The sequence below is a fragment of the Colossoma macropomum genome, unplaced genomic scaffold (genome assembly GCF_904425465.1).
Source record: "Colossoma macropomum unplaced genomic scaffold, Colossoma_macropomum, whole genome shotgun sequence".
Classification (NCBI taxonomy): domain Eukaryota; kingdom Metazoa; phylum Chordata; class Actinopteri; order Characiformes; family Serrasalmidae; genus Colossoma; species Colossoma macropomum.
In genome coordinates, this window is record NW_023494809.1 from 23,040,521 (window position 1) to 23,065,493 (window position 24,973).

Sequence of the window (24,973 nt, forward strand, 5' to 3'; positions counted from 1 at the left end):
CTCGGCTTTCGGCATCATTGAGTAGCGGTAATGTTGCTCCCGCCGCGCTCCTGCATTCCGCTTCTTCTGAGAGTGTTTAAATGCGAAATGGTGGTAGCCATGCAATCGAGGATGTAAAAATGCCCTGGCAATTACCTGCGGGGAATCTCTCCGAGTGGCATTATTTTGAGACCTCAACATGGGGGTCAGGCTTGCATGATAAACAGAGGGTCTGATCAAATGCTACAGTAGCATAATCGTGTTTGTAGCACTGAATTCTTTAACCTTTGAATGACCCGACAGAATGCCAGCGCCCCAATCAGAAAACCTAATTGAATCTCCTTTGTGGCTGGGAGAGTTATGAAAAAATAAAATTGAAGGTGAAATATGTATGTGCCGGTGCGGCTTTATGAATTGCCTGGTACTTTCTACCTATGGCAGCACTATATGAAAAAAGATGGCTGCGTTACTTATTACATCTCGGATCCTTCGCAGGGATTTTCCTATAGGATAATCTGATTTATTCGCAATTTTCTTTTAAGCCGCTTAATGTTTACTTCTAAGATTAATATTTGCAGTGTTATTAATATCCACCTATAATTATGACTGATACTGAGCTCTCCCCCCCAACAGTCTATTGTGTACATTAACTGCTGGATTTGCTCTCTGGCTACAGTGTGCGTGTCCAAGGTGGAAGATAAGGAGCTGAGTAATATGTGAGGTGCTATGATGAAGTTGAGAGTGAGAAAGAGTTGGCCGTCGTGATCAATAAGGTGGTGACTCGCACTTAAGATGGCCGGCTGCGCTCGGCTGACACAGACGTCATTATTCTTACTCAACAGAAGCTTTTTAAAGTGGAGTCCGGTGCTGAACGCACAAACCGGCTGGTGAAATTCTTCGACGCAATGCCAGGGAAGCTAGCTGAATTCCAAGAATACTCGCTGAAGTGTATAACTTACCTTAGGCATGTTAGAAATGCTTATTGAAGGCAACTGTCGCTTTCTCGTGGCACCGGACAGTTTGAAAAAGATCAAAAGCTAGTTAATCAGATAGTGGACACTGAGAGAGCCTTGGAGGTGTGACCTAGATTAGCTAATCGTAGATTACTTGTGATCTTTCTTCTTACACAGAAGTGACCCGTTTCTGAGCGAGCAGTCTGTTTATTTCGATAAATAAGCTCATTTCTGAAGTATATTGGATTGGCCTAAACATGAATGCCCTGTCACACCACCAAAATGCCATAAAGCCCCAGCCTAAAGCGACACGCTGAAGCATTGTAAGGCAAAGCTGTCTCGTTTTTGCCCACGGTCACCTCTCTTTTGAAACCTGTAGGCATTGAGGTGCTGCTCCGTAGGTTAAATACCAGCCCAGGCAGTGGAAGGATGAGACAATGCTTTTGGCTAGATAGAGGGACTGAAAGGTTAACTCAGTCCTACTTCCTCTTTCTGTGAAGGACCCCCGCGAACAGAAGCTTTGCGGGCCGGACAATAGCGGGCCTTGTGAAGCGGACCGGGCCGTTCTGCAGGATCCTTCTGAGGGCCTTCAATGGAATTTCAGCCACCAGCAAGAGCGCCTCCTTCAGAGCCACAAACAGCTCTGCTTGAAACGCGAGCAGGTGAAAAGAAGAGAAGAAAAGGCCAAAGCAGCCAGCCCCGAGGTAAGGCCACACTTAATTCAAGACGTGCTTATGAAGGAAAACTGTTTTGCCGCACAGCGTTGTCCCAGTTTGAGCTTTTGACGATGGCACAGGTTGCGTAGTGCATGCACAAACCTTAAAAAGGAATTCCATCAATTTTTCAAATTTACTGTGTAATTAAATGGCTAAGATGTAAGTCGTTCAGAGTGGTTTAATGTGAAATGCGCCATTGTAGAGAAAATGTACAGAGTCCGAATTGTTGATGGTGATAGGAACCAGAAGTGTTTAATGCTTTTAAAAGCTACATCACAAGAAGTTATTACAAGAAATGGGTAGGAATACACTGCCTGGTGCTCAGACCTTGAGTACGTTTACATGCACTCAGTAATTCGATCATAATCAGATTTCTGCAGTTATCTGATTATTCAAATGGTCATTAAACAGCATACTCTGATTTCTTAGATCTAGAAATCCGATAATGAGAGCTGGATTTTAGCTCAGTAATCAGATTTCTCACTGTATGTAAACTCTTACTCTGATTTCTTTTGGATTTCTGAGTCTGTGCATGTGCGAAAACAGACCGCAGTACCGGAAATAAGCAAGTCGTGTTGTCACGAGATGCACCAAAACACTTTTGGAGCAATGCTAAACCAAATACATACTTGCCGAAATGAAGGAGTTTAATATTCTTCATCTTCTAGATGATGTATGTTTATATTTTCAGGTAAAGATGTGTGGGTTTATTGGCTGTTTGCAAAGCAGAAATCCGATTACTGCCTGACTCACGTAAACCCGGAGTTTTCCCCGTTGTCTGATTACTCAAGAGCATGTAAATGCGTTGATCAGATTACTGACAAAATCAGATTTTCTGCAGTTATTGGTTAATTAAGTGCCTGTAAACTCACTCATTGTCTTACAGTAGGTTCACAGTTATAAATTTGAGTCGTTAAGTTTCTCTACTGTCACATTAAGCCTTGTTGAATGACTTTGTTTACATTTTCATGATGTAGACATTTTTCAGAAGAAAAAACATAGTTCTCCTTTAAAACATATTTTCTTGTCATTCTCCTTCTCAGTCCTGTTGATGTTGTTCTGATATTTGTTTATACTTTTGTTTTGGGGTGATTATGCAGCTGCTGTTGTTATTTATACTTAATCATGTTGTTGGTTACATGATGAATTTGCCATTTTTCTGTTTATTTCTATGTCAGAGAAGATAATTGCAAAAATTAAAGATTTTTTTGCATAAAACACAACTGTATGAACAACAATAACTTTTCATTACATTCAGCTCATAATGAAGTACTTAGAAATGCAAATGTGGTGTTGGGTTTAAAGTTAGAGTCAGTACTTTGGACAGTATTTCTCTGCTTCATTGAGTGATGGGTGAGAAACAACTGAACAGAATGTAAGAAGTGCTATAGAAGGCATAAACACCATGGAGGACCTAAGGGTCACACATCGTTAAGACGTTATCTGGTCTTAGAATCTATGCTGGATACACAAGTCAGCTCACTCAGTTCCAGTAAATGTATTTCATGTCAGTGTGTAAAGCTTTAAAGCTTTGCTCTCTTTTTCCTTCACCGAGGCCAAGGACAAGCAGCGGGTTGTTTGGCTGAATTATGAAAACAATGATCATCTCTATAATAACACTGCTAATGGCCTTTAATTGGAATTGATCTGCGGCTTAATGACCATTAGCACTGTCTGACACTGACATTACGACTGCCCCCAGCTTTAGTGTGCGTGTGTGCGTGTCAGCCTCCATGTGTTTGTATGTGTGCCTGTCTGGTGGTTGCATGGCAGCAGGGGCAGGACCATAGTAAATAGTGAATTGTGAGACTCAGCCAGGCTTGTAAAAAATAACTATTTGAGGGATGGCGCATGAACTGAAAGCTGTAATTTTGACAGGTGGCAAGGTGTGGTGTGGCAGAGGCCGGCGCGCCGCCTCATCTCTCACACACGCTGATGAATGACTCTAATTAAGGGGGGAAATCAAGCATGTGAAGACAGGGGAACGCTTTAGCTCGCTGTTTGGTGCTTTTCTCTTCCTGCCGCTGGACTCATCCATCCAAATATCACTGCTCTTTCCTTCCTTCCGGCTGGCTGGAGCCGAGCGCGAGCCGGGGCAGCAGCAGCAGGCTGAGCCAAGGCAGGTATGGAGCGTGGCTCTGCAGACTTAAATCACTCTGGAGGGAGTTTCAGCTCCTCCCCACACTGCTGTCTCCTCCTCTCTCACAATCTTCCTCAATCTGGACACTGTAGGCGTTTTTACTCTGGGCAGTGTGTTACAGCACGATATTGTTACAAATCTGTGATCGCACATTTTGTCATTTCTGAGTGGCGCAACTGTTTAAGATTACCTTATTGTTGGGAGATCAGAGTTTAATCCCTGGTGATGCCACAGCCATCCATAACCAGGAGTCCAAAAGAGCGTAGTTCGCTGTGCTGTCTCTTTTCCTACATCACTCAGCATGATATTAGCCAACAAATAAAAATTGTGGATGCACTAAAATTTTGGTTACTGAAACATTTCAGCTGAAAATGGTCAAAAATGGCACTTACGGTTTTGGCCAAAAACAATAAAAAGATTAAATAGACAGTCAAAATCTGACACCAAATTATTTGAATGGTAATGAAAATGAAGAACACTAATTTGAAACACTTTGTTTACTTCGCTCTCGTGCGCTGGTCAGTGCAGGTGTGTTCAAACAGTTTGGGCAGCAGATCAACAGTTAGGGAGGAAAGACAACTGCAGTTAGCTATTTCACAGTTTCTATGAGGGACATTAGACAAGCTATTTATAATTTCTGCTAATGTAGTGTATGAAGAGGAAGTACGATACTCAAGAACTTTACTACAGGTTTGACACCACTTGAAAACAAGAAACTCTGCTCAGTGCGCAGAATACAGCTAAACATCGGAAGCAGAAAGTCCCTGCTAACATGCTAATGCCATGTATAGCCAGGGTTTTTTGAAATGACAAAAAATCACAAACAGATCCAAAGTGCAAAGTACAAATAAATTAGTGGAATTCATTGCCTCAAATGACAAGCCGTTCTCTGTCGTAGAGGCACATACTGAGTAAACTAATCATATTTTATGTATTTCTGTTTGTATTTTTTTATATTTTATCAGTAATAAAAGGATATTTTCTTTATTGCCATATAAGCATAAAACACCATCAAATTAAAAAAAAATAAAATCTTTTGGATTTTTGGTTGTGGTTTTTCAGCCAGGTGTATCTTGAATTTTGGTTCTGACCAGCAATTTTTATTTTAATCAATCAATCAAAAAGAAATTAAAAAAAAATTGAGTAATGCCTTTTGACTTCATTACCATTGCTAAGTAAACTGTACCCTGCTGAGTTTGGTTACCTCTCATACTGAACTGTGACATATGAGTGGAGCCAAAAATACTGCAGACTGTTTATTGGTCAAACAACCACCATTTCCACAAAAAACCACTATAGCTACCTGTAATCACTGCTTATGACTCTACACATAAAACAAAATACTGAGCGAAATTGAAGACAGCTTGAATCTCCTCCAATGTTGCAGCAGTTGTTTGTCTTTTCTGTTAACACTAGCATTGTGTGAGAAATCATGACGACCACACACCCTCCAGAGATCCCTGCGTACTAGTTCTGGGTTCGTATTATTCATTGTACCCAGGAGTGTAGCAGAGGGTAAATACACATAAATGCGGTTTACATATCTTTAAGTACATTAGAAGTACTTATGAATACATTTACTCAGACAGATGACCTCTCCTCCCTACCACCACCACCACCACCAATGGTAAAGCAAAAAAGCAATTTTTGGTGTCCATCTGTGGCTATTTCATAGTAGAACTTTTACAAAAAGACATGATGATTTATTATCTTTTAAACATTTCAGCCTTTTGTTTTACAGAAGTAGCATATTCAGTACCAACCTGCAGTGTAGCTAACATTAAGTAATGGGATGAAGAGATATTGGTTTATGTATGTAGCCGTCCATCGCACTGCAGTTATGTGATTGGTAGTCCATTGAAGCTTATGCTTTACCCACCTTTTTTCCCTGTAAACCACTGCCCAATAGAAAATGCCTTAGAGGTGTTAGGATGATGCTTTTTCAGACTCTCTTAAACACACTTCTTTTCATTGTCACCTATGGAGCAACTCAAAGCACTACTTTAGCCTGTGCAATGCTTCGTGATTTTGAAGTTGAACAACTGTCAATTTATCTACAAAAAAAACAAAAAAAACACTTCATACATTCTCTGTAGACACCAATTATTAGTAATAACTAGTAATAGCTAGTTTTGGCTGTATATGTATGTGTATACATAAAAACCTTCTTTTTATGCTAAAATAGCCTCAGAAAAATAGAGTAGATACTGTACTAAACTTATTGTAATTGATAATCGATTCAAGCATTGCAAAACCAATGCAGTTGAAACGTCACCCTCTGATGCATTTTTACACCCCTCCTGTCATGTGCTGGGATTTTTGTAGGTTAATGTGATCTTAAACTGTTTTGCACTAGATGGCAATGACATTAGAGTGTGATACTTCATTGAATTGCACATTAATAGCCTCCAAACAGACAACCTGCAGTTCTAAAGTCTAAATCTGAAATGCTTTTTGACTGTTTGCATGTCTTCTGAATATTAACAGTACACTACAGAAATACTGGATTTGGTTTCACTATTTCTTTTTTCTTTTTATTTCTCTCTTTCCTTTCTTCTCTTTTATACTTCTCTTTCTTCTCCCGCTCTCTCACTCTTTTCTCTCCTCCTTTTCATATTTGTCTCTCTTTTTGTTGTCCATCCTCCTCTAACACTCGCTTTTCCTAGGTCTCTTGACCAGGAGAGCAAGCATATCTCTCTCTCTCTCTCTCTCTCTCTCTCTCTCTCTCTCTCTCTCTCTCTCTCTCTGTTCCTCTCTCTCTCTCTCTCTCTCTGTCCCTCTCTCTCTCTCTCTCCTCATCGATGCCCATCTGCTAGAACGAGGAAAAGTCTGAGGCCAGTGTTTCTCTTTCTTTCTCTTTTATTCCTCTCTTTCTCCACCCCCCCATCCTCCTCTAAGACGCTCTTTGGCTAGGTCTCTCGACAAGGAGAGCAGGAAAGGTGGGAGACCGTTAAACGCCGGGCGCATGGCTGACCCTTAAGCAGAGCTACAGTTCCTTGATCACCGGTCAACAAGAGCCGAATTAGCTTGTGTGTGTTCAACTCAAATGAATGGATTTGCAAGCGCAAATACGATGGAAGAAAAGGAAAACGGAGGTGTTAGAGAGAGGTGGAGGTGTCGATGGTGGGGTATAGGGTCTCTTCATCCTCCAGCAAATGGTGGCCTTTGCTAATGAATCCAATTTAACGTCCAGTGTGTCACCCCACCACCTCTCCTCATATCCAGACAGACTGCTTACTAACAAGACTGAAAGTCTGGCATTACCGTGTGGCTAAACAGGTCCCCTGGGGAGTGCAACCTCTCTCTCTCTCTCCCTCTCTCTCTTTCCTCTGGCCTTGCATTAGAATGCTTAAGCTGTGAATCCCCCAGTCACCACACACACATACACACACGGCTGCACAGACAGGCGAAGAGAGCCACCAGCTGGAGTTTTCCCCGCATGCACACTGGCACACTGTCAGTTTCCTCTGTTTTCCCCCTAACTGCTTTTGCATGTCCAGAATGAATAATTCACCACCTCCAATGAACACAGGGCACTTGCTCATTTAAAGGACAGAAAAGGAGACATGAAAAAGTAATGACTTTCAGGCTAACTAGGACCCTCTAATATCTCTAATTGCAAAAAAAGCTCTTCTTGAGGCTTTCTCGTTAGTCCTAAGAATGTCCACTCAAGTTTTTAAGTTGTTCACTGTGTTTTTAGTGTAGGACCTGATATTGATGATGATTTTAAGGAGCTAAAAATGCTGATAAACCAGTAATATCGGGCAGTATTATTTCGTTTGGTCAAAAATGAAATAGTCCACATCAACAAGTCTTCGTGGGTTTGATGAGATGCATATAAGTTGACCTGAATGAAGACCTGGATGTGTGCGAGTGAGCTGAGAGAATTTACAGAAATAATTTGAGTGACTGTTGACATCTAGTGTTTGTTAGCAAAGTAAACATCGTAGCTGTAGCATAAAACTAACCATGAAAAATTTGGACACCAAACGTCTTAGCTGAGTGACTACATCTGTGGTAAGTGGAAAATTGAGAATTTTTGAACAATTCTAAATTGAGTTTGTCAAATTTCCAAAACACAGAAATGCAAATAAACAGATTGCCTGCTCAAAAAACAGGCTTAAGTAACATAAGTATTGTAGCATGAGGGCGGAGCTTCCTCAATTTTCAGCAGTTTGTTAATTAGCTCCTGTTTTTCTTATTTTGCTCAAAGTTTTTTGTGTTATGTTATCTCCATGCTAAAGGCTGAATCTTGATGCATTTTATGTATTTTTATGACCATAATAGTTTTACATTCAGAGTACATCCACTTTAGCCTGTATTGTGATAAAAGAAATGAGCTTTCAATGTCCTGTTGCAAGAAAAGCTGCTAAATTTTAGTGCTCTGTTGGCATGTTCGCTGATATCAGTAATACTACGGGCTCTTGATGTCAGCCAGCTGACATATCAGGGGAAGTCTAGGGCTGCAAAATAACAAATATTTTGATATTTGATTATTCTTGTGAATTCAGTGACTAATAATAGATTAATCAGCTTTATTATGGCCTGTAAATGTGAAGAGCTGTAACATGTTTGCTAATGTTCTGACAAACTGAGGTAGTCCTCACCAAGAGCTAAATTACTAACATGGGAAAAAAGTTTGGCCTGTGTATAATTTTGAGCTTCAATAAGTAATAAGCAATAACTAAAAATAAATGATATAGATTGATGTAGTAGCTCTTCGGGCTCCAACATTTTAACATGCTACTTCACTGGATGAGCTCTGTGTGAACGAGTTTCCAGGATGAGCTGATACCATTTTTAAATGTGAAAACTATGTTTATTAGTCATACATAGTTAGCTTGCTGATGTATGTAACGCTGTGACAGGACAAGCGGCCAAATGTTCAGTAGTTTGTTGAAGTAGCTGCTAAATACTTCCAATGAACAGAAACTGATCTGGCTGAGAATATTGCACTGGCTAACATCATGTGTCATGATGAGCTTTACTGATGCTTGTAAGAGTAACGTTAGCTCATTCTGACAGACCACTCACAGTGCGAAGTGTGTGTCCTTAGGAAGTAGTTTGGTTTGTCAGAACGTTCTGCTGCTTCAAATTCCACAGCAGCATGTTTTCTTTTCCGCTGGCTGAAGATAACCTTGTGATTTTGTGTAAAACTAAGTTAGATTTGTATATCGTCACTGTTAGGCAAAAAACCTTGTATCTCCACTTGTCAGTTTTACATAGTTTCTGTATCCAGTTTCCGAGTCCAGTTACACTTTGCATCGTGTTAAAATTTCATGATGAACAGACTAATAGAAGTGGTCCACAATGGCTTCTATTACCTTCCATTGCAAGAATGTTTTTCCTTCTCCTGTGAAGTTACCATTTTGCAGTTACGAAATTTTCTTTCGAAAGCCGCAATGTGTTGTATGTGAATACTTAATTTTAAGAAAATGCCCTCAGCCATAATCGTCCTTTTTCTTTCGCTGTCTGTTCACAGAGGTACAACACTATAAAGTAAACTGCTGCCCTCTTCAGGGTATGTCATTAACTCAGTCTAGGTCAATTTGAAAAGATTGCAAAAGTGTCTAATAATTGTTTCAGCATTAGTCAGGTCCCAGTTTCAGAAAGCCCCGAGATCAGCACAGTTTTTCATTTGCTTGTCTCTCTCTCTCTGCTCTGATTTATCTCTCTCTCGCCCTGTCTGTCTTCCTAGGCTAATATTTATAGTGGTGCGTGTAGTGTGTGTGTATCATTAGACGTACAGGGGGCTGATGAATTAGTTTGTTGATGACTGCTGTACATCACAAATCATGCACACATTACAGAGCTGCTAATGCAAATCCGCTCTCCCCTCCATCTCCCCAGCCCGCTTTTAATAATGGTCATTTGCGAGATTATTTTAAGCGTTCAGCAGCGAGGAGAAAAGGATTTCTCACTGCTTTTCTTGCGCGACCGTCCGCGGTATTAGTCAGCGTGAGGTATTGCCGGCGAGCTCATTGCTTTCAAAAATCAAAGTTAAATGGGTCATCTATCATCAGAATTTGTGTCTGGCCGACTTGTCTGAACATCAGTATGATTTATGGCCTGAATCGGCGGAGTCAACCATGCATGTTTCTTAGTTTATCGTTTTATGCTGTCTTCAATTAAACGTCTATAAACAGGACGAGGGGCTTTACGGCATTGTCCATCAATAAGGGCGATCAAGGTTTTTGCATGAGGATGTGTAATTTGCACACCCTTATTGTCCTCTTGACTTGCTGTTTGGTGTGCTGGTGGTTGTGGGGGGGGGTATGTGTGTGCATGTGTGTGGGACCCTAGAGCTCACCAGGCAGTGGAGGGGCTTGTAGTCCCCTGCCCGTTTTTCATTAACCACAGCCGCTAATTTGATCATTCTGTGATTTTCATGTCTCCCTAATGTCATTAAGCTCAGATGTTGATTATTCCCCGCATGCAAACAAATGCCACCTTAATGATCTACGTTTTGCTTATTGTGTTTTCCTTATTATTTCACATTCCTTATTATTGCTGTTATTTTTCTAAATGTGAGCAGCGCTCAAAAATCCAATTTTGGCAAGCCGTGGTTGCGCGTTTGCTGATTAGAGTGCACGTAAGGGTTATATGCAATGTCACCAGGGAACACAATTCTTTGTCAGGCGTAGGAGATAAATCAGAAATCAGAATGACGGGGGTGGGGGGCTGGGGGGCTGTTTACTCTGAGACCATTTTTTTGTGTCTTCTGAATATGTAGAATGAGTGAGAGTGAAGTGTGGACGAGTCCAGGGTATTTTCTCTTCTTTTCTTTCTCTCACTCTTTCATTCATTTCAGTTTAGCAGTGTGGATGTTAAGTGACATTATTGCCAAAGTTATTAATAAGTTACTTACAAGATTATTTAATATTGCTGATTATTATTAGATTGCTATGGCTCTGATCTGATACCAGGTATCATTGCTGACACCAGCAGAAAATGCTTTGAATATAGGACAGAAAAAAAGAGTGAATTTGATTGAATCCTGTAACAAATCTGTCCTGAAACCGCGCTCACTCACAGTGTGTGATGTGATGTTAGCTGTGTAGCTTATCCTGTGGGGTACTGGAGTGAGTAGTTTGAGCTTAATGGCCTGCTTTAACATACTGATTTAAAGTGCTTAATTAAAAATAGCTCATTTTAAAAAATTTTAACTGCATAATGTATGTATGTGTGTATGTGTATATATATATATATATATATATATATATATATATATATATATATATATATATATATACACACACACATAACGTAAGTCAGTGGAACTACACTTTTTTCCAAGTAAAGTTGGGCTGTTTCTTTTGGTCCATTCATCATGAAATTTACACACAATATAAAGGACAAAAGGCATTTTCAAACTATGTCAAAAACTGAAAAACTTCTCTGTCTATATACACATTACACAATATACACATTAGTATACACCAGTGTTGCACCATTCCAATATACAGTTTTGATACAGTAATATAAGTTATGAAATAAAAGCTATGATATGTACAGTTGTACACATTTCCATATATACATGTAAATGAGCTCTGTTCTGATGGGCTGTCTTGTACTGAGCCTCATTTAAAAAGCAGGCTGAAACACCCCTTAGAAAGAAACTTGAACTTGAAATGGTGGATATTTGTAAATGTGTTGGTTTCCATGACATCATAAAAAAGTTCAAAACAGGCTGTTTGTTTCCTTATACGCACTGTGCGGCTTGATTAGTGAATTGTATGATTTAAAGCTTTAAACAAAAACTGTTTTTTAAAGGGGAGAAAAATGAAGTTTTACATGTTATAGGCCCTTTAAACAAAATCTGTTAGATCAGTATCGGTCAATACTTAAGGACTTAATACCGATATTGGTATCAGAAAAGAAGAAAAAGCAGTATCGTACCATCTCTCTCTCTCTCTCTCTCTCTCTCTCTCTCTCTCTCTCTCTCTCTCTCTCTCTCTCTCTCTCTCCTCCTCTCCCTCTCTCTCTCTCTGTTAACCTCAGTAGTGTTTTATTGCCGTGAATGTTAGATGTAACATCATTGCCGATAAACATCAATACATCAAAGAAGCCATAGAAATGGAGAAACAACAATAAAATGTTATGTAAAATTTCTTTCCCTCCTTCTCCTTCTGCCTTTTTTAATCCAAGTCTCTCTCTCATTTTCTCTCGTGCAGAACAATAGAATTATTCACAAGCGTATTTAATATTATTCATTAAGATTTTATTTTAGATTATTATTTTGATTTTGATTTTGATTTTAGTTATTTATTATCAACTCTGTCTTTCTCTCTTTTTTTCTATCTACTGCTGTCTCTCTCTCTCTCTCTCATCTCTCTTTCTCAGTTGAGTTAAGCTTTACTGGTGTGAATGTTATAAGTTACATTATTGCCAACGTAATCACAATAGACATTGATTCAGAACAATAGAGTATAAGTTATTTACACGGTTATTTGGTGTTATATATTATGTTTAGATTATTCATCTCGACTTCTCTCTTTATGTCTCTCTCTCTCTCTCCTTCTCTAACTCTCACTCTCTCTCTGTCTCTCAGACATGATGGAGTAGCTGTAGCACTATAACAGTTCTGCCTACATGCATTTATACCCAGTGAAATAATGCAGTGCCGTTGATAGGGCAGCAAACAAATGCAGCGTTTGGAGCAAAGTCGAGCAGCGCTGTTTAATGTTGGCAGTCTGTTTGATTTGTTTCAGCACGGCTGTGGTGTAACTGGCAGGTTTATTGACAAAGGTATACCTGGGAGATATGGGAGATATCAAATCGAAAGCGTCCAATTACCTCGCTGTTGATCATTACAATGCGCGGGTTGCAGACACTGGAAAACTCCCTTTGATTCTTTGTTTAGGAGGATTATGTGTCTGTCAAGATTGCATGGCTCAGGAATAAACAGGCGGAAAAGGCAAACGTTGAGAAATGTTTAAACAATAGAGCGATTCTTCCCTCCGCTCTTTTGAATGAGCTCCGAGCTCACAGTTTACCATCTGAATCGTCTCAAAAAGAAAACGAGTTTACAAACCACCACAGGCTACAAAGATGTATTTTTTTCAGTTTCGACGCTTTCAGAGTGTTGTAGAAACTCTCAGGAATCTATTGAAGCTTAAGAGCTCCGTTTGCCTCCTCTGGAGCGTGACGTGACAAGGGAGGGGAAAAAATGGCGCAAGGTTATTCAGAAATTAAAAAGAGGAACTGATTTAATTTTCACTCTTGGCTAAAAAAAACGGGTGGGAAGAGTGAACACCTTGGCATTGGCTGAAGAGGGTAAAATTAATCAGCGTGCCATCTACGGCGAGCCCCCAGTTAATCATAGGCTTCAGCGTTTTATTCTGAAAATGATATATCTACAGCGAATTACCATATCACAGCAACTTACTCCCCCCACTCCGCACATTTTGTCATTTGAAACGGAACCTTGATTAACAACATTTTAGGTGAGAGAGAGAGAGAGAGAGGGAAGGGAAGGAAAGGGAGTGTGGCTTGTGGGGGGAGTGCTGGGAGTGTAGGGGGGAGGAGAAAAAAAACAGCATTAATATTACATGCATTGTGTCAGGGATTCATCTGAAATCTTTTTGGCTTGAACTGTTCCATATTTATTTAACTCGCCTGTTTGTGAGGGATGCCGTTCCTTGTTTCTTACTCATCTGTAAGACATTAAAGAAGCGTTGTGTAGGATTTGTTTTTTTGCCTGTAGATGATCATTATAAATTGTTAAAACATATCCATAAATCGTTCGTAAACATTAAATGTAGCCGCTGGTATCTAAACTACTTTTCCAAAAGTAGTACACTTGGCATATTGATCAAATTCATAAAACTGCTACAAAGAGGGCTGGGTTGCCATGGACATATGAAAGTTTGGTAGCACTTTATTTGGAGTGGTCCTCTGTAGATGATTAATAAACTCTTAACAGATTATCAGTAACACATCAACAACATATCAGTGAGGTATCAGCAGTGAAGCATCTGAATACACTAAAGTAAATATATTGGAGATGTACTGTTGATATAACCTTACCCAAAACCTAACCCTAACGCTGGCCCTAATCCTAAACTTAAGCTTAACCTCAACCCAACCCTAACCCTGGCCCTAATCCTAACCCAAACCATAAGGTCAACCCAAAATCTAATCCTAACCCTCATATGTTTTTGACATGTTACTGAGAGTCCATTAAGGGTTTCCTTTAAAAAGGACCACTCAAAATAAAGTGTCACCGAAGGTTTATACTACGAACAACTTTGGGGGGAAAAAAAAGACCAATTTAATTACCTGCGCTTGTCATATTTGAAGTACAGACATGATTGCATGTTAATTATATGCTATAATGCTGTTGAAAGAAAAGCTTGTATTTCCAAATCTTTGCAGCAGAAGGAAAATTCCATGACGACCTGAACGTTAATGTAGGTTTGTAAAACTAAGATTGGGCAGTTTGTTCCATTCATCATCAAATGCTCAGGCAATGTAAAGCACAGCTGCCATTTTTCAAAGGGTGATTCAAATGTGGAGTTTTTGTCAGTAATAAATAAGAAGGCTTTTTTGATTAGCCTGCTTGGTCAGCCTGTGAAGTGATGAACATAAAAGCCTAAAAGATATATGTTAGATATAATATAATCTACTTGTATAAGAAAAGAAAAGGAAAATGATCAAAACTAGAGTTCATGTTCTCAATAAATGATATAGAGAATATGGGACGCATGACAACTGTGTAAGATCTAGTAGACCACATACAAAAACATACAAAAAAGAAAAATTACAAATCAAACAATAAAGCTTCTGGTGTTCTCAGAACAATGGACTGACCACTCCAGACCTGTCCAGACCTTAACATCATTGAGTGTGTTTGGAATTACTTGGATTGTGAGAAACAGAAAATGCAACCAATTTTTAAGACTGAACTTTGAAGGTGTGGAAAAATGAAAGAGATGTGGAAAGAATGGAAGCTATAATAACGGCAAAAGATGGACACAGTAAATACTGATAAATTTGATGTTATGTTTAGTTGTTGTGGCGTCTGTGTAATTTTCTGTTATACGTTTGCTGCTTTACTGAAGTTAAATAAACAAAGGATGGTCTCTGACTTTTGCACAGTAATATACATGTTGATATGTAAGTGCTGCATTGTAGAATAGATATAATATATACTTTACATTGTTGGATATAAATTCTTACATATTATAGGATACAGTTAATAATCAACATACATAGTATGTTGATTATTAACTGTATTATACAGGTGGACATTGTTGATGACCTTCTAAGTGACAAACATATACATACATGTTGAAGCTTTCTAGCTCCCTCAACAGATTTAACGGTTTGATGGCTTTAAAAAAACAGACTCCCTCAACGCTCCTCTTCTCGTGCGATCAGATGAAAGATGAGGCCAGTCTCCATCTGGTAAACTGATGAAAAATACAGGTTCTTTTTAGCCTTGATTTACTATCTGCATCACTGCCAAGAGACTGCCCCCCTCCTCATCCCCCTCCACCCCGCTCCATTCATCTCTCTCATTTTCACCAAATTTGGCCCAACCGTTCCCCCCACTCAGACCCCCGCCGAGCCCGCAGTGCATGCTGGGACAGGGCTGAGAGGGAGGGGGCGCCTTGAAAGTGCTTTTGTGTCCGGTTCTCCTCTCCTTTACCCTTAGCCAGTGCCTGAAACTCTGCCTTAGCTATAACACCACTGTCACTTTAAATTCTCCTCAAGACGGAGCTGATCACTCTCTCAATGCATTCTGCGCTCGTTTAATGTTTCGTTTTTGACCTGGACTGCTCTGTTACCCTTTGTGCACCTCTGTGCAAAAAAATGGTTGGGGTATTTTAAAAATGGACAAATGGTCAAATTCCATCTTTAAAGTGGCTACTGTTACTGTTTTCCGCTATGTTGTTGTACTGTTGTCCATTGTATAGATAACGGTATGTCACACAGTGTCAGAAACCAGGCAGATGTTTAAGGTCTATGATGATTTAGCCATGCAGTTTGCACAATGGCGGTTGTTGACTATAAGCGTCCATTAATTTTTAGCTACATTAGCTTCTTAATTCCAGTGCAAAACTAAAGAAGCAAACTTCAGACACCAAATATGTCTTGACTGATCGACTGCATTCAGGGTAAAAGGGGGAAAACTGTAAATTTGATTTTTCGCCAGGCTATCACTTTAACAGCCAGGTAACAGTCGGCTCTGCTTTCTATATGTTCGAATCTTGGAAGCTGCCGCTCAGTGAGGCTGCTGAAGTCCAGATGTGGCTTCGCTCTCAAGGGGAACCAGCAGGAAGGAGAATCTGGAGAATCCTCGGCCCCTAAATTTCATGCATCACCATTCATGTGTCTGGGAACATTGTATATGATACTGACTCTGCCCTTCCTGGATAAATAAATAGCAGATGTCGTTCAGATCACGACACCGCGCATGTCTAATGTGCTCCCAGGCCTTCCCACCTTTGCTTTTTTTCTGCTCCAAAAGCTTCAGGAGGTCTTATTTTCCTTTTCTTTTTCTCCCCACCCTTTTCTCTCCAGTTGCAGAAAGTGTTTGCGTTGTATTACTTAAGATCAACATACATGTGTAAAGCATTTATATAGGATTTCAGGTACAGTATATTGTTGATTTCAAGAGAATATTGAGAATCAGAAATGATAACTTTAAGTTACAAGTGATAATATATATAATATATAATATAGAATTATATAATATATAATTGGTATATTTGGCATAATGACAGAAATTATATATTGCATATTGATCATGAACTGTATTGTCCTGCACTGCTAATGTAAGAAACCCTCATATTTCCAAAATGATCATTTATACATGTTAATGTAAAACAATACTTTGCAAAAGTCAGAGACCACCCTTCATTTATTTTTCAGTCAAAACAACCATTATTTATTTTTCAGGAAACAAATATTTTACAGAAAGTTATACAGATGCCTCAACAACTGAATCTGATATAATTGTTTTCAGTATTTAATATTCAGCTTCTGTTCCTTTCAGGACACTTGCTTTAAGTTTTGTAGAGAAATCTGCAGGGACAGATATTTTTCCACACTTCCAAAGCTCTGCTTTCTGCTTCTCACAATCCAAGTAATCCCAAACACATTCAGTGATGTTGAAGTCTGGACTCTGGGCTGGTCAGTCAATTGTTCTGAGAACAACAGCAGCTTATTTGTTTGATTTGCAAGTTATTTTTCTTTCTTTCTTTTTAACTATTGCCTTTGCTCAGTAACAGCTTCTTAACAGCTACACATCCTTTCAGACTCATAGCGCTAAATTGTCTTCTTACAGTGGAAGGATGGGAAAACTCCTGTAGGTTTTTTTTTTTTCAGGTCTGAAGCAGCTTGATTTTCTCTCTCTCTCAAAAATGAAAACTTTAAGCGCTGTTTATCTGATGGTGACAGTTTTGGTGGTCTACCAGCGCTTGCATAGTTCCCATTTTCTGTATATATTTTAATATATATTTTTTTAACTGTTATTAAGTCCAGTTTTGGAAACTGTTGTTTATTTCACTTATTTTCCTTTGACATTCTCTTTTATCTGTTTATCTAAGTGGATTATCTTATCTTATGTCTAATCACTTCATGGAAAACATGGATATCTTAATAAATTGTACTTAATAGCTGTTTTGACTAGAAATTAAATAATGAGAAACTGATACTGAGTAAAACGAGGCAACAGACAAAAAAAAAACAAAAAAACTGCAAATCAAGCAAATAAGCTGCTGCTGTTCTCAGAACAATGGACTGACCACCCCAGAGTCCAGACCTCAACATCATTGAATGTGTTTGGGATTACTTGGATTGTGAGAAGCAGAAAATGCAACCAACTTCTAAGACTGAACTTTGGAGGTGGGGAAAAATATCCCTGCAGATTTCTTTGAAAAACTGAAAGCAAGTCTCCTGAATGTTTTACAGTACCGTACATGTTAATGTAACGAGTAGAGATTACACAGTAACACTTTTTCCTTTCCCATACTGATATTAAATATCAACTTAATGTATAAGTATGAATATGTATCATATAGTTCACATAAAACAGTACACACTCTTGGAAATGTGTACCCAGGTATGCAAGCTCAGTATGAGTCGTGTGTGTTTCAGCTGAAATGCTGCATGTAGGTGTCTGAGCACAACTGTGTTATATTCAGATCGCCTCTCAGGCGCTGCCATTAAGTCTGCAGCTGCAGGAAAGAGCTGAGTACTGCCACAGTGAGGAGAGCAGACCGAGTGCAGGAGAAGCAGCGGAAGATGAAAACGGTGGAAGGAAAGCTGGGCCGCTTTAAAGTAGCGGCGTGTGGCGGACAGACGAAGGAAGAGCCGTCCTTCGCTTTGTCTAAGAGAGAGCAAATGCATCTCCTCCCAGAAGCAGGGCCTTTGATCACTGCCTCTTGTTCTACATAATGATTCATGCCAGTGTCAGGCTTACTTATTACAGGCCCGGGATGAGAGTGGAGTTAGTCCATGATAACGGGCTGACTGATACTGTGTGTGCATGTGTGCAGCACTCAGCAATATGACTGGGCTTTAGGATATATTTAATCTGCTCAATCAGCTGTATTTGCTTAAGTGCAGGTGGAACTCCAAGCCCACTGAAGTGCATCCAGTCTTCATCTGAGAGACTGACTGTCTGTAAGCTTTGCAGGATTTCTTTCTCCAAAGAGAACACACACACTGTGCATGTTGGGTAGAATGAATTTTAATGGCTGATTCCAGTTACAATTTTTTTTACAGCCAAATTAGCTGATGGACACTTTATTTGGCAGATTTTTATTAACATTTTCTTCGACAAAGTCAATAACGTTGCAATAACTGTTTGGGCAGTTGTTATGTTTCGTTACATAAGTGCGTTGCGAAGGACGCACTTTTAAAGATGCGACTGAGAATGCAAGAGATGTGGCCGACTCTGGCTTGACTTTTTCACCAACTACGCTAAGTATTTTAGCTAATGTTAGCCAAGTCCAGTAACAATGAAAAGATACTTCTCTTACAACCTAACTTGTTAGCACATCTTCCAAGAAAAAAAGACTTCCTGTAGATGACGATGAGTCCTTATCTGCTTCCAGTGTGGTACAGGTTAGCTACAGTGTTAGCTCACTAGCTCATCTGAAGAGGCAGCCACTCTTACCCACACAGAAGCCTACTAGTTTGTCTTGACTATTTTTTTGTAATAAAATGTTTGTGTATTTCTCTGATTGCTGCTAATTTTCTCTGCTACTGATTTTTTATCCTCCTAACATCAGTGCAGTCACCTAAAAAATAAGTCGTACAGCCCTGCATTGATTTCAGTCTTTTTTTTCTTTCTTTCCTGCAGTGAGTAGAACCTAATGTTCTTTCGTTAACTCTTATTGGTACTTGAATATCAAAATTGACCAGAATGCATATTGCCTGTACATTGCACACTGATATGGAACACATAGGTTGGTAGAAAGGCCCAACACATGCTTGGATGTGCACGTACAGTATTAAAATGTCCATATTTCTGTTTGATTCATAAAATGGAAATTAAATAAGAAGTTAGCTTGTTAGCTATTTAGTTTTCTTACTTGAGATGTATTTTGTACATGGTAAAAAAAAATCAATAAATTGGAGCAAAATAAAAAATTAATGGGCTGGTGGCCGTTTGCATGTTAGTTCCAAATATTGTCTGATTCCAAATCCTGGCTAAATCCATCCCAAAAAATGTACCAAAGATGGGGATTTAACTAAATTGATTTTCAAATCATCATCATTTGTAATCAGTAATTCTAGGTATTAGTATGCACGTTCTACTGTTGTGTAGGGAGTTCCTTCAGCCACATTTTGTGTATGCAGTGTATTTTTAACTATTCTTATAAATAATTTAAGTAATAATAAGTTTTATTTCAATAAATAATTTCTTAATGAATTGTAATTTAATCAAATCATTACAAAAAAGTTGGAGATGTACACCCCTGCTGTATATCAGTGTGTTTTTTTTTTTTTGGTAGCTTGCCAGAGTTGCAGTGAAGAAAGCTTCAGAGCTCCCCCCCCCACCTGCCAGTCGCACTGATTAGCCCCGAGCAGGGAGGGGGCGGGAAGAGCACCGGAGCAGCTGGGAATTACAACCTGCATAATTTAATTACCCGCGTTAATTAATTCATATCTGCAGCCAAAAGAAAAAGGACTTGAGTAAAGAAGTCATTAGCCTAATTACTTTATTAATTGTCTGTGGCGGCATCCCATTTTAGCTGTGTCTTCATTATCTGATGTCAGGCTTTTGGCACCAGTTTAGCGTGTTTGATGAAGTCTCAGGCTGGTGATAATTCCTCCCAGTCATGCTCGGGTAATGAGCGACATGGAGGAGCCATATGGTCGTGTTTGCACTCCGGTACCTGTTGAGAATGTCACCTGCTGCTGCTGGATCACCAAGTGTGTGTGTGTGTGTGTGTGTGTGTGTTTATGTACATGTCTGTCTGTGTGAGAATGCGTTATCCTGTTTCTTAGGAATTTCTTCGTCTGACATAAAGAGCTCTTTATTTGTGCACGTCTTCATTGCAGTACAGGCTGTGCCAGTGGACGTGTCCAAGTCTGTGTAGCCCTCACAATACAGTACTGTGTTGCGCAAGAGTCAGACTGTGTGTGTGTCTTAAAGGGACATTCTGACCAGAATGAAAGATGTAACCATCACTTACAACAGTCTGTTGTAAATATGCCTACTTGCCTCTTACAGTGGTGCCACTGTTGTCTCTAGAGTGACGTTTTCTGTTTGGAAGAGCAGAAAACTCTCTTCTGATGATGTATTTTGAAGGTAGGAGGATTTTTTGGAAAACTGTGACTCCGCCAAGCCTATCACCAAATCATCATCTTTTCTCTAGTTCCATTGCATTGTTAATTTCCGTTGTCCTTTTACCAATAAAACGCAGGAAAAAATGTGATGTGCGGTTTTGGTTTTTAATTGTCTCTTTATATTTAAAGTGATGATTCAGCCGAGAATGCAATTTCCTGAATTTCTTACCCCAAACATAGCTGATCATCAGGCAGCCACATTTGGTCTTCAAAACTTCTTTAACTTTGCACTGGCGCTACAAGGCTAATGTAGAGTACTGTGCAAAAGTAAGAGACCACCCTTTCATTTTTTTATTTATTTATTTTTTTTGTACTAAGCAGCCATTTAGTGCAAGTTGCTCACTTTTCAGCATCAGGAAGAAGAGCAGAAAACAAATATTGAACAGAAAATTACACAGAATCCTCAAGAACTAGACAGCATATCAATAAAATATCCATGTATATATCATTGCTGTTCACAGAAAATCATGTATCTCCAAAATAGTAACTTTACAGGAGAGGGCAAAAACATTCTTTACACTTTACTGTAGGGTGCTGTTCATAAGGCTATATGACACCTACGTAAGCTTTTCATGACAACTGACATAACCCTACATAAGTGTTTATAAATGCATATTCTAGTAGGCCTCATCTGTCATAAAGGCTACTTTAGCTAACTTAGGTCAAAATTGGCAAATGTAACCTTTATAGCGAATGACGCTTGTTGGAATAAACATTTATAAACATTTATATAGGATTATGTCAGCTGTCATGAAAAGCTTATGTAGGTGTCGTGGCCTTATGAACAGCACCCTACAGTAAAGTGTTACCAACGTTCTTTACTTTTAATGCAAGTCAATGGAAATAGATTTTCTTCTAAGCAATTTTGGTGCATTTTTATTGGTCTCTTTATCAAATAATGGGACAGCAACTATATATATATATATATATATATATATATATATATATATATATATATATATATAAATTATGATTTTCTCCTCTCTGTCAAAGATGAAAAGCTTTAAGCATTGTTTATCTGATGGGGACAGTTTTGGTGGTCCATCAGGTGGATGTTAGGAGTCCCATTTTCTCTGTCTTGTAATGATATTTTATACTGTAATAATTTATACTTGAGTTTTGGAAACTGCTTCCCCACTTATTTTCCTTTGAGTTTCCCTGTCCTAATGCAAGTGGATTAAGTCATGTCTAATCTCCTCAGAAATATCTATTGAGAAATGAATAACTTGTTTTTAATGGCAGTTTTGGTAATGGAAGCAATGGAAACAAGTTAGCATTGTTCAAGCTTCATTCCTGAATTATCACACAGTTGCCTCAAATTTAGTGCCCAGTTGGAGCCAGGTGTGTGATGATTTAGGAATTCAGTTTGCATAATGCTTGATTACTTCTGAGCTACATTTGCTTTGTAGGTCTATTGCAAAATTAAAGAGACAAATAGCAAACATGTCTTGGCTGTTCCAAACATTTGAGATAAGAGGACAGTTGTGTAAATTTGATGTTTGACCAATCTGGGCTTCTTCGTTTTGATAGTTTACTTGTATGCAGACATTGTTACCCATAATGTAGCTGTTCAAGTAAACATGTCACTTTAAAGGCATATTCCTTTATTCATGGCTGCCATAAGCAGAACCTCAGCATGCCTAAACATGCTTAATGTGTTTGCATTGTTCTTTAGCTTAAGGACAATTTTTCATTGTGGCTCAGCGGAGAATACACAGCAACATGCTCATTTAGGTTATTAGCATGCGGTATTGAGCTGTATGTATTATTGTCCTGGGGACATTTGGCTAACTGTACTTTCACAAGCCTTGTATTGTGCACCGCTGCTAAAAACAGAGTGGGGGGAAAAGGGGGGACCGTGTTGCGGTGAGAGCAGCAATCAGATAGAAATTGATTGAGCTTGTGTATGTCCGGGCTAGGCCTGGTTCAGGAAACCTAGAAATAGGGCCTAATACGCAAGGCTGCGGTTCCAGTGTCAGCTCAGATTGTGTTATATATTCAAGTGATACCTTGCGTTTGTGCTGCTGAAAGCTAAAAAGCTTTTTCCCTCCCATCCTAACGCCATTGGCTGTGGCTTCCGGGAAAAAGCATTAAGTTTGTCATTTATAGGCTCGCCATGGCCTAAATAATCCCCCTTTTATCCTCATCCACACGGGAAGCTAATGGATCATCAAACTCAGTGTGATCGTTGCTTTGGCCGGGGGATTGAGTCCTGTCTATTGACGACACAGACGTGGAATGCGTCGGATCCGAGCCACAACGGGCCTCTTCCTCCATCCGAGAACACACAACAACACGTATACAGGCACAAAAAAGCCAGATGCAGGTTTTCAATGGAGCAATTTCCATCGCTGTTTTCTTCTCCCTCATATCTGCCTCTCTCTCCATCACTCACAATAAATCATAGCGCAGCGGCGGAGTTCACTTTAGAAAGCATGACAAATCACGCACTCTCAACGTACACATCGGCCGCCTGGAACGGCGTATCAGTGGGAGACTGATTACTCATCCTTGACACAAACATGTAATAAATACACTCCACTCACTACAATGAAACTTTCTAGAAAAATCCTCCCGCGGAGGCTCTGTCTTTGTCAGCGGCCGCTGGACTCGCAGCCAGCATGGTCTACTCTCCAAGTAGTGCTGGGTGATATGGATAAACATCACAGTGATTTCTAAATATGTCAAGGTATCAAGTGATATTTAAGTTTGCATTAAAGTTTGTAATTACCCATATGTCTCTTCGTACAGGTGTTCGATGCTAAAAGAATGTCTCATTTTGAATTGACTGTTCTGTTGTCCGTTCTTCAGCTCACACCAGAGGAAACTTCAGGGGGAATGCCACTGATTTTCTGAACTTTTTGCATAATTAAATGGGTAACATGTAAACAATTCATTCAGGGTTGTTTGTAAAATACAGTGCTCTAGGAAGTCTTACCAAGTCACAATTGTTCACAGTGATGTTGATGGGAACCAGAGTATAAAGAGTATAAAGCTTCTAAAACGTCTTCCTCATAGGAAGTTATATGAAATGCTGCCTGATGCATTGTGAATTATGCGCTGTGTTTTGAGACAAGATGTTGGCCTAAAATGTAAGTTTTAAAATTCATCTATAGCGGAAAAGTACATGCAGGTGTGTTAGGCAAAATGTTCCCCAAAGAAAACTTTTATTTATTTATTTATTTTACCATCATTAACATTACATATAAAAACTCAGATGACACATGTGGATTCATGTTGGATAGTAAATGAAAAGCCTAGAGACCTTGCGCTCTAGACATTGCGACTGCTTATCACCATCAGTTTTAATAAATTCAAGTCAATACGTTTCTCTAGAATGCGGCATTTTACATCAAACCACTCTGAAGGACTTTGTTTACATCTCAGTGACTAATTTAGAAATTTTGGAAAATCAGTGGAATTCTTCTTCAAGTATACATAGTGCTGAAAAATGGCCCAAATACAAAACAAGATGTGCAGAAAAGAAAACTTACAGTGCATTTTAAACTACTGAGCTGTTAAAAAAAGGCTGTAATGTTTTCAAAACAGTAAAATAAAGTATGGAAAAGGAAAAGCAAAGTACAGAACAAAACTGTGTTACGATATGCTACTACTCGGTTTCTTCTGAGGGTCTCCTGTTGTTTGAAAAACACATGAAAAACATGCCATTTTGTTGTTGATGACTCAGTCACACTGTTTTATCACAATCCCAATTTTGCACAGGGACGTGCTACTTTGCAATCTTTTGTTTCAAACTGAAATTTGGATTTTTCTGCGCCTTATTTGTGTAGTACAGAGGTCTTCACATTCACACCTTGAATCCAGTTTCCATTGGAAGCTTTGTTAAAAACTTCTGATTTGTCCATCTTCAAAGCTACATTTCCTGAAAGCAGTTACTATCTTGAGATTTTTTACACTGAGATTTTTTAGAAAATATAAATAAACCTAAGCTGATTTACTGTGAATAGTGTTCAGTGTTTGGTGTGGGGAGCAGGTAGCAGCAGGTCTGAAGAGAGAACCCAGTCTCATTTCCTGTTACGGCCAGGCCCTAGATCACACCTGTCCTGAATTTTGTTCATGTGACTGGCCACCTAATGTCACACCTATCAGGTGGCTGCAAAATCTCAGAACAGATATTAAATGAAAGTGTGTTAGAGGACCTCAGGTGTAGTGTATAATTAGAGTTTTGTAGAAATTAAGACATTTTTAGATGTGAAGCACCTCATAGGACTGATCTGTTACAAACTCACTCACGTTTAGCAGGCCGAACGTTCTCCACAAGGGGGTGACATCAGCAGTAAAATAGTTTTGGATGTTTTAGAACAACAGTGCTTCAAATCAATGACACTGTGTATCCCTGTTAACACATAAAATAG

The 24,973-nt window shown here is 39.2% G+C and overlaps 1 protein-coding gene across 4 annotated transcripts in view; it reads left to right on the plus strand.

Annotated features, from left to right (window-relative positions):
* The window catches only part of LOC118799218 (trichohyalin-like), a 182,888-nt gene that overhangs the window by 49,089 nt on the left and 108,826 nt on the right, over positions 1–24,973 (plus strand). For 3 of the 4 annotated variants that reach the window (XM_036558957.1, XM_036558958.1, XM_036558960.1), the window contains one exon: positions 1,433–1,636. The exons of the other annotated variant lie outside the window; for it this stretch is intronic. In XM_036558957.1, coding sequence (XP_036414850.1) covers positions 1,433–1,636 — 204 coding nt within the window. The remainder of the gene's footprint in view (positions 1–1,432; positions 1,637–24,973) is intronic. 4 annotated transcript variants of the gene reach the window in all.